Here is a 14,588-nt window from a genome sequence, read left to right as displayed (position 1 = left end):
ATGTGTTGGGTCTCATCCTATTGGCATGACCGTCAAATCACTTAATTCGAGTTCAAATTGGACGGTTCTCATAGGATTTTTCACTAGCATCTGCACGGACCCGACGGGGACTCGCCCTGCACCCCGCCCCGTGGCCGTTGCTACCCTGATGTGGCGCAGCCGATAGCAGGGCTGTTATTGCTGTTTGCTGATACCGGGACAACTAGAGGTTGAAGGTGAACCCAACGTGTGGGACCATGCGTTAGTGGCAAGAGAGGGGAACGGATAGCAACGGCAAGGGTATCATGGTCATTTGCCATCCTTAGGGGTTGTTTGGGAGGAGGGGCTAAATTTTAGCTCCCGTCACATCGAATGTTTGACACTAATTAGGAGTATTAAATCTAGACTAATTACAAAACTAATTACACAACCCCTAGGCTAAATCGCGAGACGAATCTATTAAGCCTAATTAGTCCATGATTTGATAATGTGGTGCTACAGTAACCATTCACTAATGATGGATTAATTAGGCTTAATAGATTCGTCTCGCGATTTAGCCTAGAGGTTCTGCAATTAGTTTTGTAATTAGCTTATGTTTAGTCCTCCTAATTAGTATCTGAATATCCGATGTGACAGGGCTAAAGTTTAGCCCCTTCCTCCCAAATACCCCTTAATCCACGTTGGTATGGGGACGTTTTTTTTTCAGAAGCGGTCAATATGCCATGCCATCCGCAAGGACCGCGAGGAGTTAAATATCCCCCACTCAAGCCGTACAGGCCCAGCCCAGCGTCCACAGCAGCCAGAGGCAGCGCCTGCCGCCGCCGGCAACTTTGGCTTTTTGCCTTCTCGCCCGGCGCCGCCGCACTACCCTGCCTTCCCTCTGCTCTCGCTTGCGCAGCCACGCCGCCCACAGAACCGTCGAGCCATGGATTACAACCCCTACGGCGGCGCCTCTCCCGACCCCTACGGCGGCGGCGGCACCATCCGCCTGGTATGCGATAACTGCAGCATCGCCGACGACTATAGCGCCGACGACGCTGAAGACGGCCAGTACACGTGCCGCACGTGCTCTGCCGTGCACGCCACGCAGGCAACTGCCGCCGACCCCCACGACTTCCCCGTCACCGGTAGCATCTCCGTCCGCCGCGTCGCCACCCAGCCCACCATTCCCAATCTCGCCACCCGCACACCCGCGCCCTACCCGAGGACCCCTCACGCCAAGCCCGCCCCCGCCGCGTTCGACGACTTCGTGGAGCCGAGCGAGCCGCGGGACTTCGCGCCCGGCGCCGGGGCGTGGGGCCAGCCCGAGGATTTGGCGGCGCGGGTGCGCTTGCGCTACGTGAGGGGGCTCCAGGTCATCCTACAGCGGCAGCTGCAGGTGCTGGTGGAGCAACACCGGGTGGACGCGCTCGTGTGCGGCGTCGCCGGCACCATCTGGCTGCGCTGGGTTGCTGCATCCAGGGTGTTCGACGATATGTGGGCACGGCAGGTGCTCGCTGACCACGACCAGCGTTCTGGCAGTGGAGGTGATGACCTATCCACGCTCGCTCTTGATTCTAGACTTTTAGTATATATACGCCTATATATATAGTATCGAGAAAAGACAAAACATACATCTAATAATTTAGAATGGAGTAATTGCCACCGGAAGAACAGAACAGACTATGCACAAATAATCGTTCTCTTGTTTGCAGATAACAATAAACCTGACAGGCGCAAGGTTGAGTTTGCTTTTCTTCGCTCACTGAGGACGTTGCTGCCCATTTACTCAACACTAGCAGTTTGCTTCTTGGCCTGTCATATTGCCCGTCAGGCCATCTTACCTAGTGACATTTACAGGTGGGCAGTGGAATCCAAGCTCCCTTATCTGGCAGTGTTTACTGAAGTAGACAAGCTCCTTGGGAGCTCACTGCACCTGCAACGCTGCCCTTTGGATGCAAGGCAGCTGTTCAGGCCGGTGCAAGTTATTGGAGCATGGCAGCTAGAAGCTGCTGCTGGATCCATAGCACAAAGAATATGCTTGAGGCTTCCTTCAGTTAACTTCTATGCAATTGCTGAACGTTGCTTGAAGGACTTGTCACTACCTGTAGATAAAATCCTTCCCCATGCGTGCCGAATTTATGAGTGGGCAATGCCTGCAGAACTATGGCTGTCCAGTAATCCTGCTAGAGTCCCTACACGGGTTTGTGTGATGGCTATATTACTAGTGACTCTACGAGTTCTGTATAACATCAATGGTCAAGGGATATGGGAGGTGAGTTTGCTACATAGGTTCCCTTTCCCTATGTCATTTATGTTATTTGATAAATGCAAACAGACTGAAGTTATGTTTCTTTGCAGAAGATATGTGAGGAAAGAAGAAACGCTGGTGGATCTGATCCTGATGCAAATTCACCAACTTTCAGGATGCTTGATGACAGTAACAGCGAGGAGTTTGGCATGAGAGAACTGTTGTGTGCTATTGCAGCTGCCTATGATAAAATCAATGTTGTCCATGGTAAATTTGAACTGCCTTTGGCTCTTTGCCTTATGTCATCATTAGCTTTATCTTCTAGTACACGCATTAGTCTGTGTCATGCTTATGCTGACAATATTTAATCTATATTCATCTTGCTATAATAAATTAAGTACAAATGGTCATTTGCGTATTTCATGGACTTAAAAGGTCTTGTTCTCTTTCCTGCCTGGAAGGGAAAGGTAATGTTTGATAAAACCAAGACTAAAGCACATGTGGGCTCCTGTGCATCATTTTGGGTTTGAAATCTTCACAAACAATTCACATGTTTCTTACACTACTCGATTGTTAGTCCTCTGGTAATGCCTAATGTAGTACAATTGCATCTACTGGTGCTTCAACACACAAGCAGGGCAAACAGATGGAGAACATTGGAACACTTTGGCATGTGCTTCAATTAAGACAAATTTTTGCTCTGTCCCTTTTTTTTCTATAGATGGTGTCGAGTAACTTCGTTTCAGCACTGAAATGGGAAGTGCTAGATTTTTCTGTAATTTCTGCCAGTTACAGAAAGATGACATTTTAACTTTGCATAATCAGTAAGATGTTATATTGATGATGCGAAATTATTTTCATTTAATCTATTAATTATAGGAGTGTGATTTGATTTAAAAGATTATCTGTTACATCAGTTTGTATGCTACTTTAGATGCTTTGCATTTATATCTTTGATAAAGTTATAGTCCATTGATTTCTTGGGTCTTTGACTGGCACTTCTGTGGCTGGTGGGAGTACTTCTTAATGATGTAGGACACTGACTCGATGTTTTCTAATTTTACAGACTACTCAAGTGACCTCTGTTCTTATCTCAAATACTGCAATGATGTTATTTTTACTGGGATTACATGTTCAACAGAAGAGGAGCATCTAGTAGAGATCTTTTGGGATATGTACAAGGCCGGAGAGGTATTGCACTTTGCTTCATAATGTTGTCACCAATTTTCCTTTTGCATGAGGTTCCAAAAATGCCATAGTATGTAACTTGAAGACTGGCCATTACAGATCAGTTCTTTCACTTTTTCATATTCTGCAGCAGTTCTTTCTCTATGAAAACTGTTTAATGACTTTATATGCAGTGCAGCTCATCCTCCTGGTTGTATAATACAAACTTGCTATCATAAGATTTTCTAGAAAATCTATAGTAGTCAAGGCAGACTACAGATTAAGTTTGACCTTGAACCTTGAATTTTTGCTCTGGGGTGGGGCCTTCATGTTAATCTTTTATGGCTGATAGGTTATTTCGATAGCATCATTCTAGGTTTCTTGCACAAACTTTGTTCCCAACTATGAAATATTGCAACATTTATGATGTTGCATTGCAGGATGACAATCCAAAAGAGCATGTAAAATCCCAGTCTCAAGGTATTGAAGAAAGGGCATTTACAAATGGAGTGAACAAGCGCTCCCGGGATGGAACATTTATTGAAGCAAGTTGCATTTCTTTATCATCAGGCCATGATGCAGTGCAAATGCTCAAGTCAGAGATGCAAGATCATGGATTTCATTATATGCCACCTAGGAAACCAAGGAAATCAGATGGTTATCTTCGTTATAGGAGGAGGAGACTAAGTGGTGGCTTTGTTTATGTTGCGCATGCTGATTATTACATGTTGCTACGAGCTTTTTCAAAGCTCGCAGAAGTTAACGTTCGTATCATGCATATCAGTGTGTTAAAACTTGAGAGCAGACTCGCGTGTATTGAGGATCGAATTGAAAAAAGCTTGAACACCTTACAGAACCTCTCTGTCAGAGCGAAAGATGAGCTAAGGCCTGTATCAGATTGAAGTACTTGATGGAGTGCCATACTCTGCCAACGTAAGTTTCTGCACCAAACTTTTTCTTTTTCGAGAAACAGAATTTTCCTTTGAGGGTTTTGGCCTGCTAGTATTACTGCTTTTTATATAAAAATATTTAATTTCATGCATTTTATCACTCCAGGAATACAATGTGATTTATGGTCAGTTAGAGTTTACTATCTGAATGTGTTTTGAGTACTGATGGCATACAAATGAAGAAACCCTCCATTCCTTTTTCTGGCAAAGCATGTAGTCACATTGTTTAAGTGTGGTTTGAAAGGATGATTAGCTGCACACCTCAGCAAACAAAGCTTGTTGTTGTGGCCTGTTGGCTTTGGTAAGCAAGCTGAGCACGCCAAGAACATGTCAGATTGTGGGTCTTTGTTTGCTGAAGCAGTCTGTAGGATTAAGTGATGAACCAAGACTTTGCCTGTCTTCTTTAGAATGAACATAATTATGTCAGAGTGCAAAACATTGCTGTGGTGGATTTAACAACAGTCCCAGTAGCAAAAACCTCACTGGTTTACAGCAGGGGTGATAATTAGGGATCAGCAATGGTGAGGTACCGAGGACAATTTACCTGTCCGTGTTGGATGTGGTTTCTTGTACCTGTTATCTTGTCTGTTGAAGAAGTGATATCTGTTTCTGGGCAAAGCTGATGATTTCTTTTTTGTTTTGTTTACAGCACACTATCAGGGTCCGGGAACCAGGTCCAGGAACCATTTTAATTTTTTGACATTCTGTCAGACAGATCCAAGAAAACCAGATTTCTTCTCATCTCTACTTGTTCGCTGCTCATAGAAAATTTTGCAACTTCCAGTACAGAGAGACCCATGTAACACTAAGTATCCCTCAAGTACATATCAGCCCATGTATAGTCCATATAGAGCCAATGTAGCAGATACAGCCCCAGGTGTTGAAGCAAAACACATGTAGAATCTCAAGCGCAACAGTCTGAGCATGTGCAGATGAACCGTTTAGGTGAAGCGCTCTGTTTCCGCCACTCCTTCAGCCCCTCAAGTTTAGAAGTAGAAAAACTGTGAAGCAAATTTTTTGGTCAGAAATTAAAGTTTATTGTAGTCAACCTGCACTAAACGTCAGTTTTTAGAATTAGATGGCACTATCAAATATCATCTTGACCAATCCTCAGCTCACTCGTCAGGAAAATTCGATGAAAATTTGGAACCCAAATTACTTTTTAACTCACTCGCTACCTACAGCTCTTTTGTGCTTGCCTTTGAACGAAACCTTCTGCATTATCCATACAGGTTCGTAATTTGAGTTTTAGCTTGTTTGGAAAATTCATAAATATGGACTCTGATGGATGCAAACTCTGTATGAAAATTATAGGTTTCAAGGAGACCTATAGCTTCTAGTTGGAAATATTCCGATTTGAAATCATTTAGATGTGCATGTAATTAAACAAAGTTTTAGATAACGATGGTCAAAAGGAAAAAAAATATTGCATTGTTATAATAAATTAGTGTTAGGTGAAATGGTATGTAGGTTACATGTAAGGCATGAGATTAGGTTGCTTAGGTTTAAAAAAGCTTTTCTTGTTTACAGAAACGCAGATGTTCTTTGTCTGACTATACCAATGTCAAGGATACCTCCCCCTGTTGATCCTGTAGTTTCTCTCCATCGAACACCAGAGATCAAAGAGATTTTGTCCCTGCTCGTTGATCCTCAGTAACAACTTTGATTGAATGATGCTAAGTTTATTGAGTATGATCTGCATCTATTTTAATTTGTTGTCACTAGAGAAAAATCTCACTTTGTACGCATCAGTCGTCGTGTATATCTACCCAGTTCCTCTATGCAGCACAGTGCCGGGTAATGTCACTTCGTTGGGAAAACAAACTGATCGCGACTTAATCGGCATCCTGTGCTCGAAATCCTAGGGATAATATATAAGCTTGTCCTCCACCCTCACCCAATCCGCCATTGGAACCAGGGAAGCATATACATGCATCACGATTCACATCACATAGAAACTCCCACCAAATTAAAACAAAGTTGGCCATGGTTACCACAAGCCTTCCATCTCTACCAAGTTAAATCTGCGGCTCAACCTTACTTGCAGGCAGCAGCCTAGCAAAAATCAGATAGATACTAAGAGCTAGATGACATGACACAGCATCACATAACATTATGCTTCAAACTAAAACATCAAAAGCATTTGCGCTTCCTCCACCATGCAACCGTCTTTCCGTTTCAACAGCTCAGAGCGGTTTGCTGCACCGTAGGGGCTAAGTTCCCCTGCCCAGTCACCCCTGCAGCCTCCTCCACGTTCTGCGATGCCTGCAACATGTACACATTTTCAAACATCTACACAATGAAGATTACAAAACATCAAAATTTGTTAAACAGGTCCCCAATTTCCATTCTCTCAGGTAATTCTGTTTCCAATCAGAAGCTCTCAAATGAATTAGATTGCACACTAAAGGAATAAAACAACTGAGTCAGACCTAGCAAGCTTTAATTTCAGTATAGATCTTGGTTTAGCTCTCTAAGTTGTACATGCATATGTTTGCAATCTTGTTTTTTTAAACAAAGGCAGGTGCTTTGCCATTCAATAAAAGAAAGAGTTAAATAATACTTCTCTTTCAAAGTTCAGTTCTTTCCTATTGGAGTACTCAATGAAATAGGATTATGAGGAAAATCAGACAACAAATTTTACTCCAATGGTGATGCATGTATTACCTCCACACTTACCACTATCATAGTTGGCATCCCACCAAGAGACATAAAAGCTTATAAACATAAGTAGCTCAAATGGAATTAAGCATTTTTGAACCAGATTCCTACCTGAGTTGGTAACTTAAAGCATGCATACTTCCAGTAATCAACTAACTTGTGATCTTCTGGAACCACCTCTGTTGCTCTTCCAGCACAAAAGATTGCGTAAGCATCAGCGGCATACCTGGAGTAATAGCCAGATTTCAAATTACTAAACGGGAATGGTTAAGAAACAAAATAACATTAAATGAATGCTCCTATTCAACCCACTCACTTGCCAACGCCACAAAGCTCCGTAATGTAGGTCCATTCCTCTTCAACATAAGCCTTAGACAATTTATGGATTCTGTTTGCTTTCACACGCTGCAACCCCAGAGGTGCTAGATACTCTGCCATCTTTTCAGGATCAGCTGTACATGCAGTCTGAGCATCAGGATAGCGTTCAAAGAAGCCCTCCAATTTCTTCCTGACCTGCAGCAGTAAACAAAGGGCATAATACTTGAAGTTTAAGCTTGAATGTGCCACCAAAGCAACATCAAACAGGGGAATAACATTGGTAATAATAAATGCAAATACTGAATTAGTACAACAATAAAACCAAACTAGATAAGTAATTTGATGAGCTAGCAACAGTTGTCAGGATGATAAATAGTCTTGGTAAAAGAAAAATAAATGTGAAACGCCTAACCAAGCCAGTGTTACACTAAAAACATATAACAGATTTAATAAGCTAGCCTACTCTGCGGTGCTTGATTTAATAAGCATGTGTTTCACTGATCAAGTTTGTTTGTCGATCCTATTTGCAAATCACTGGAAACACAAACAATTATTCTATATTGAATCAAGAAGTAGGCACAGACGACTATTACTAAGATCACTCATTTGGCATGGCAACACAAATTAGCCTCTTTCTCTTTGACAGTTACAGAAACTATTCTCAATGAATCAAGCAGTTGACTGTGAACCTAGGTAATTATTTGGTTAAGTAACATTCATGGAGAATAAAGTAGAAAAAAATTGAACAGCTCACCTGATCTCCTTTTGATAAGTTGAGGAGCATGCATATTATAATGACCTTCCAGGGGTCATGTGCGTACCTCTCCTGCAGGAGATTATAAGGGGAACGCGGCGGGGGTACCAGCTGATTCAATGGCAGGCGACGGTACTTGTCTGACCGCTTCTCAGCAGCACTAAGCAATGGTGGTTTCTTTCTTGGCTTCTTTGTCGTGCCCATCTTCTCATCAGGTCTTTCCATTTCTTTTGCCTTTACCGCTACTTGCGAACCTGAGGCTGAGGGTGGTCGCTTTGTGTTCAAGGTCGTTGTCTTGGCAGCCTTTTGATTTGCAGTGAGCTGAGAAGACAGAAATGACGGGTGATCTCGAGGAGGCGGCCTGGATGGAGGATCAGGGGTTTTCGGAAGTGATGGAGCATTGCGACCTTGCCGGCATACAGGTCTGTAGCAGAACTGGTCAAAGAATGCACCAAAAGGCGAGGAATATTTGGGATCCTGACCAATGAGGTTGGGATTGGCCATGGCGGGGACGAAGCCTTGGGGCACTGGCTGTTCTTTCAACGACGCTATCCTCATCCTGAGGATTTCCTGATCAGTCAGCACCCGAGGCTTGCCGTTGCTGCTCCTTCTGACTCTCTTACTACCGCTGACGCCACCATCAACTACTGCTTCCCCTCCATGGGGATGGACATCAACGGGTGATGGCTGCTGGCCGGATTGCCCCTGCTCCAGCTTACCCCGTCTCTGCTCCTTCCTCGCTGCCGCCCCTTCCGCCGCCACCTCCAAGATTTGGACGGTGGCCGCCGCCGCAGGAATGGACTGCGATGGAGTTGCCGCCGCCGCCGCCTCGTGCTTGCTTCTCTTGCCCTTCTTTTTCAACTCCTTCCGGACGGCCTCCTCGACCAACGAAGACGCCGCCGCCACCTCCAAGATTTGGGCGGTGGCCGCCGCCGCCGCCGCCGCAGGGATTGACGGCGACGGAGTTGCCGCCGCCGCCTCGTGCTTGCTTCTCCTGCCCTTCTTTTTCTCCTCCTTCCGGACGGCCTCCTGCACCAACGAAGACGCCGCCGCCACCTCCTGCTTCTTCCTCTTGCGCCCCTTGCCCGCCGCCACCGCCGTCGAGGTTAGGGTTTCGGCAGTGACTGGGGCCGGAGACTCGGTCTTGGAATCCGGAGTCGCCGGAGGTCGAGGAGACTCCGAGGAAGAAGCCGCGACCTCCACCTCCTCCCTGTGCTTCTTCCTCCTCTTCTTCTGCCGCGTCGCCTCCCACCCCTCTACCATGGCCGCCGGCGCCGCCGCCGACATCGCGCACTGCAGCGGCGGGAGCAGGACGCGAGGGATTCGGACGGGGATCGCCCTGGAGACCGGCGGCGGACCGGAGAGATGACTGGGAGTGAGGCCTCTTCTCTCCGCCGCCTCTGATTTGGAGAACGAGTGAACGGGGGAAGACGAAAGAAAAGGGGAATAGATGGAAGCTTTTCGCGGCAAACTCCGCCGATATTGCCGCCAAAAAATATTATATCTATTCCAATCTAACTAATAAAACGGAAGAAAATATTTCTTCCAAAAATATTACATCAAAATGATCCTGTGCCTTGTGCCTCCTGACAGCAACTCTAAAAGCTCTTTTAAATTACCCCTAATACCTTAATCATGAAACATGAAAAAATGGAAACATGAAAAAATCCCAAAGACCACAAAAATACAAATATGCGAATTCCAGATCCGTCACGCTGCAAATTTTCGTAAGCCTTCTCCTCCCCAATCGCCCCATAGATCCGTCACGCTGCAAATTTTCGCAAGCCTTCTCCTCCCCAATCGCCCCACAGCTATTGGCGACGGTCGCCAAGAGTTTGAGGGTTATCCTGTTTTGAAATATTGGGGTTAGTTATGAGAGATCTGCTGTGAGATGATTAAAGAACCCCAACGTATAGTTCTAGGGAAGAATGTTTTGAGAAATTTTTGGAGTTGTTCTAAGCATCTCTTCCCTATTTTACTAATTGATTGAGGAAGGTGATTTATTTTTAAGTAGGAATTTAACCGTTTTAATTTAAAGGATTGTAAAAATTAAAATGATCATTGTTAGTATTCCAAAATATAGGAACGTTTAATAGTATTACATTTAGTGAATAATTGCAAAAATCTCTAACGGTTTAATAAAGAATTCTTATTTTAGAATTATTTTTTCGAACCAAATACTATTAAAATGTTTCCTCTTTGATTAGGAATTTGACCTCTGCTCGTAGAAATTTAGTTTTTTTCCTTGGAATTTGCTTGCTTAAAACGGTCCATTAGATTGGACGGTCGGCAGCATAATCTTTTTCTCTATCTCTTACAAATAAAAACGAAAGGGGGTGTCCGCGTCATCAGAATCGGGATCCCCTTAGTTGCGGGCACACCCGTCTTTTTTGTTTTTTTCCTTTTTTTAATTCTCACAAATAAGTCCTAGCAGAACCATTTCAAAATCTAAAACCTCAGCTTGGCGCCAGCGTGACGCTAGCGCCAAGCTTACATGTCTCAGCGCCAGCCATCCTGGCGTCAAGGTCCATGCGCAGCTGCTGACGCGGATGCCGACGTGGCGGGGGCTTGGCGTCATCCATCATGGCGCCAAGCTTTGGCACCGTGGATCCTGGCACCAAGCTTGGCGCCGAGCAATTTACCCACCTCTTGGGTTTCGAATGAAACAAGTATAATTATTCCGAGAAATATGCAACAAACTATGATGCGGTTCAACTAGCTAGGACGTGGGCTTCTTCTCCCAGATACCTGAGTTCAAACCCCCGTGTTGAATCTTTGAACCGCAATGTAGTTTGTTGCATACTTCTCGGAATAATTATACTTGTTTCATTCGAAACCCAAGAGGTATGGGATAAATTGCTCGGCGCCAAGATGTACGACGCCAAGCTCCCGCCACGTCGATATCCGTGTTAGCAGCTGCGCATGGACCTTGGCACCAGGATTACAGAGATTCGAACTCAGATCTTTGGTATAAGAAGCCCACATCCTAGCCAGTTGAACCGCAATGTAGTTTGTTGCAAACTTCTCGAAATAATTATACTTGTTTCATTCGAAACCCAAGAGGTATGGGGTAAATTGCTTGGCGCCAAGATGTACGGCGCCAAGCTCCTGCCACGTCAACATCCGCATCAGCAGCTGCGCATGGACCTTGACGCTAGGATGGCTGGCGTCAAGAGGTGTAAGCTTAGCGTCAGTGTGGATGGCGCCAAGCTGAGGGTCCAGATTTTAAAATGATTCTGCTAGGGACGTATTTGGGAGAATCTTTAAAAAAAAGACAAAAAAAAACAAAAAAAGACGGCGGGCACACGCACACCAACAAACGGCAGGGACGGCCCGCTATGCGGCCCAAAGCTGAGGATGGCGAGGTCTCCTGGACTCATGGCAACCCCACGATGCGCGCTGGCTTCGGGACACCCCGCAAGCTTCCTGAGGACGTCACGGCCAAAGAGCCATGGGAAGGCAAGACACCGGGGCACCATACAGAGCAGTACCAAGGAAATGCACGTGAGTACGTGACACGTTAAGGGGGTGTTTGGGAGCACTCCACTTCAGAAAAAATTGCTTCACTCCATCAACTCCAAAAATTTTGCAGCCAAACGCGTCCAGCTCCAGCAACTCCGACTCCAGGAAAAAGGTGCTCCAACTCCGGCTCCAGGAAAAAGGTGGAGCAGGGGGGTAGATCCACGTTTTTTATGGAGTACCTCAAGAGGTGCTCCAAAAACCTCCTTTTCAGACTTCCTCATGGAGTTGGGGTTATTTACCCACCATTGCCACTAGTTACACAAGTTACCGGTTCGATTTTTCTATCTCCCGTCGTCTCCGTTTCTTCTCCCAAGGGCGCGGGCCGGCCGGGGCGAGCTCCCCCGCGGCGGCGCGACCGGGGCGCGGGCCGGCCGGGGGCGAGCTCCCCCGCGGCGGCGCGGCCGGGGCGCGGGCCGGCGGGCGAGCTCCCCGCGGCGGCACGGCCGGGGCGCGGGCCGGCCGGGGGCGAGCTCCCCGCGGCGGCGCGGGCCGGCGGGCGAGGTCCCCCCGGCGGCGCGACCGGGGCGCGGGCCGGCGGGCGAGCTCCCCGCGGCGGCCGGGGGCGAGCTGCTCGGGCCAGGTGCCCACCGGAGAGCGCTGGTTCTACCTCTGCATGTTCTACCTCCAAAAACTGAGAAGAGAAGAGGAGAGGAGAGAGGAAGAAGAGAGGAGAGAGGAAGAAGAGAGGAGAAAATGAAGAGTATGACATGTGGGTCCGTTTATGTAGGGTAAAATAGACCATTCACAACAAGTGCTCATGTTTTTGGAGCTGGAGCAATGCCATTAGCCAAACACGTGCAGCAACTCCATGTTTTTTTTGGAGTTGGTGGAGTGGAGCTAGGAAAGTGTGAAGCTAGTGAAGTGGAGCTGGTTTTTCTGAAGTGGAGTGCTCCCAAACATGCCCTAAAAGGGAGGCCAAGCAAGCCTACCACTTGCTATCAAATCTTATCTTGATGTACTGATGCACACGTGCCAAGATGTAGATTAACGAGCATTAATATTCAAAAAGCAAACCTTCAACATCACCCCTACGTCCTAAGATGTAGACTAACGGGCACTAATATAATAAAGCAAACCTTCAATATCACCCCTACATCACCCCTACAGTAACCAAGATTCCTTTGGAATAACGATAGCTGCATGCATGAGATGGCAACGTGTATGCACCAAGGGCAATACAAGACCACACACTCCTCCATGCGTAGGAGTAGACTAGCAATAGTAGCTTTTTGTCATGTGAGGTTAAAGGTGGACCATCTCCATATTATACAATGAGGATCCTCAGTTGGAAGTGGGGAGGCCTCGAGCTCCAAGAAAAAGGCTCCTGTACTTCTTTGTCCTTGTAATCCCCTCATCAAAATAGTGACAAAGAACATACAAATAATCAGGATGTAGGGCTATTATTCTCCGGGAAGCCCGAACCCGGGTAAAAATCTCTCCATGCTCACCATCCGTGTTGTTCTCAGCGTGTTCAGCCTGCTCTGGCGTTCGCACGCCGTCAGCTGGCACGCCATGTGGCGTTAGTTCTCCTTTCTCTGCACCTTTGCCGTGCGTTTGGTTTGAGGGACGAAGTGGGACGGGACGATCCCACTTCGTCCCGTGTTTGGTTTGGAGACAGGTGGGACGGGGACATCCCTACGAGGGAATATACCCTCCAGATGCGGGATGCCCCCATCCCACCAAAACGAGCGGACGGGGGCATCCCACTTCGCCCCCGTCACGCGCCGTCCGTCCGCACCGGTGGAGGGGGCGAGGTTGGGCGGGGTGGAGCCGCTGGCGGAGGGGCCGACGCGGACTCGTGCGGCCGGCGCGGGCGAGCACGGCCGGCCGACGCGGAGGGGCCGGCGCGGGCGAGCAGGGCCGGCGGGCGGGGGCGAGCACGGCCGCGGCGGGCGTGGGCGAGCGCGGCCGGTGGGCGCAGGCGAGTGCAGCCGGTGGGCGCGAGCTCCATCGCGGCCGGCCGGTGGAGGAAGAAGATACCTGTTAGTATGACAGATGGGCCCCACGAACGGTGTTAACAGAAGAAGAAAACGGTGCTCGTCCCGTCTATAGCGATCTCTCCAACCAAACAAAAAATTAGGACGAACCCATCCCATTCAACCAAACAAAAAATGGGATCATCCTATCCCGAAAAACTGGAACGGGACCGTCCCGTTCTATATTGTCTCCCAACCAAACGCACCCTTGGTGAGCCTCGATGATAGTCAAGCACCGCTGGTCTGTATCACGTCCCGAGGACACGAACAAAGTCCTCAAACGGGATGGGCAGCGCCGCCGGTCTGCATCATGTTCCGAGGACGCAAACAAAATCCGCAGACGCGGACAAAGCCGCCAGGTCCGAGAGGCCTCCCGCAGGAGGCAAGCCGGTTCCCACATCTTCACAAAAGGCAAGGATCCCGCGCTAGCACATGTTTATTGTACCACTTTCTATTCAAGAAGTACTTCCGTGGATACACCCTTCTAAAGATTAGGAGTTTACTTTTAGGATACTTTTAGGACTTGTGCATCCAAACATGGGTCCTAAAAGTGCACTCCTAAACTTTAGGAGGGTCCTAAACTTTAGGAGGGTCATTTTCATTAGGAGGGCCAAGGGGTGCTAATAGATCCTATTTCCTCTAAAAGTGGTTCCCAAGTCCCCCTTTACCCCTATTACCCTCGCATGCATTAATGACGTGAACAGTATAGGGTAGTTTAGAGGAGTAATTGGGGGTAAAAATAACATTTTCCCTCTAAAGTGCTAAAGATTAGTAGTCCATCTAAACAGTCATGTACTAAACTTTAGTGCTAGCAATTTAAGGATCCTAAACTTTAGTACACTACTAAAGGAGTTTGTATCAAACAAGAGCCTAAAGCTGCCCGCGGATACTTGCTGGTGGAGCTAATTTATGCGTGCTTTGAGTACTCGCGTCTCAGATGCACGTGGGGCTGGCTGCATGTCGTGTCTTCTTTTTCCTTATCATTTTTTGTAGGTGGGTATCCACTGCACACGCGTTCTGCATGCTGCTGG

At 47.1% G+C, this 14,588-nt stretch overlaps 2 protein-coding genes across 4 annotated transcripts; one reads left to right on the top strand and one right to left on the bottom strand.

Annotated features, from left to right (window-relative positions):
• Window positions 1–745: 745 nt before the first annotated feature.
• Window positions 746–5,439, top strand: LOC117863532 (TATA box-binding protein-associated factor RNA polymerase I subunit B). 3 transcript variants are annotated; one of them, XR_004642245.2, is made up of 7 exons: window positions 747–1,505; window positions 1,674–2,233; window positions 2,320–2,476; window positions 3,276–3,400; window positions 3,817–4,309; window positions 4,433–4,852; window positions 4,976–5,439. XR_004642245.2 is itself a non-coding variant. In XM_072294843.1 (6 exons), the coding sequence occupies exons 1-5, from the start codon at window positions 905–907 to the stop codon at window positions 4,276–4,278; spliced, it is 1,902 nt and encodes a 633-aa protein (XP_072150944.1). In that variant the 5' UTR covers window positions 746–904; the 3' UTR covers window positions 4,279–4,309; window positions 4,976–5,439. The 3 variants fall into 3 exon arrangements, 2 of the variants coding, with proteins under 2 accessions (XP_072150944.1, XP_034603193.1); XM_072294843.1 differs by lacking the exon at window positions 4,433–4,852 and having other exon boundaries at window positions 746–1,505; window positions 2,323–2,476; XM_034747302.2 differs by lacking the exon at window positions 4,433–4,852.
• An 814-nt stretch (window positions 5,440–6,253) lies between these two features.
• LOC117863533 (uncharacterized) lies at window positions 6,254–9,524 on the bottom strand. The gene is made up of 4 exons (XM_034747304.2): window positions 8,060–9,524; window positions 7,304–7,500; window positions 7,099–7,213; window positions 6,254–6,591 (listed from the first exon to the last, which is right to left on the bottom strand). Exons 1-4 carry the CDS (start codon window positions 9,344–9,346, stop codon window positions 6,505–6,507), a joined length of 1,686 nt encoding a protein of 561 aa, XP_034603195.1. The 5' UTR covers window positions 9,347–9,524; the 3' UTR covers window positions 6,254–6,504.
• Between the last annotated feature and the right edge of the window lie 5,064 nt (window positions 9,525–14,588).

The sequence above is a fragment of the Setaria viridis genome, chromosome 7 (assembly GCF_005286985.2).
Source record: "Setaria viridis chromosome 7, Setaria_viridis_v4.0, whole genome shotgun sequence".
Classification (NCBI taxonomy): domain Eukaryota; kingdom Viridiplantae; phylum Streptophyta; class Magnoliopsida; order Poales; family Poaceae; genus Setaria; species Setaria viridis.
Note: the sequence above shows the minus strand (reverse complement) of the source record. Positions and strands in the feature narration are given on the sequence as shown.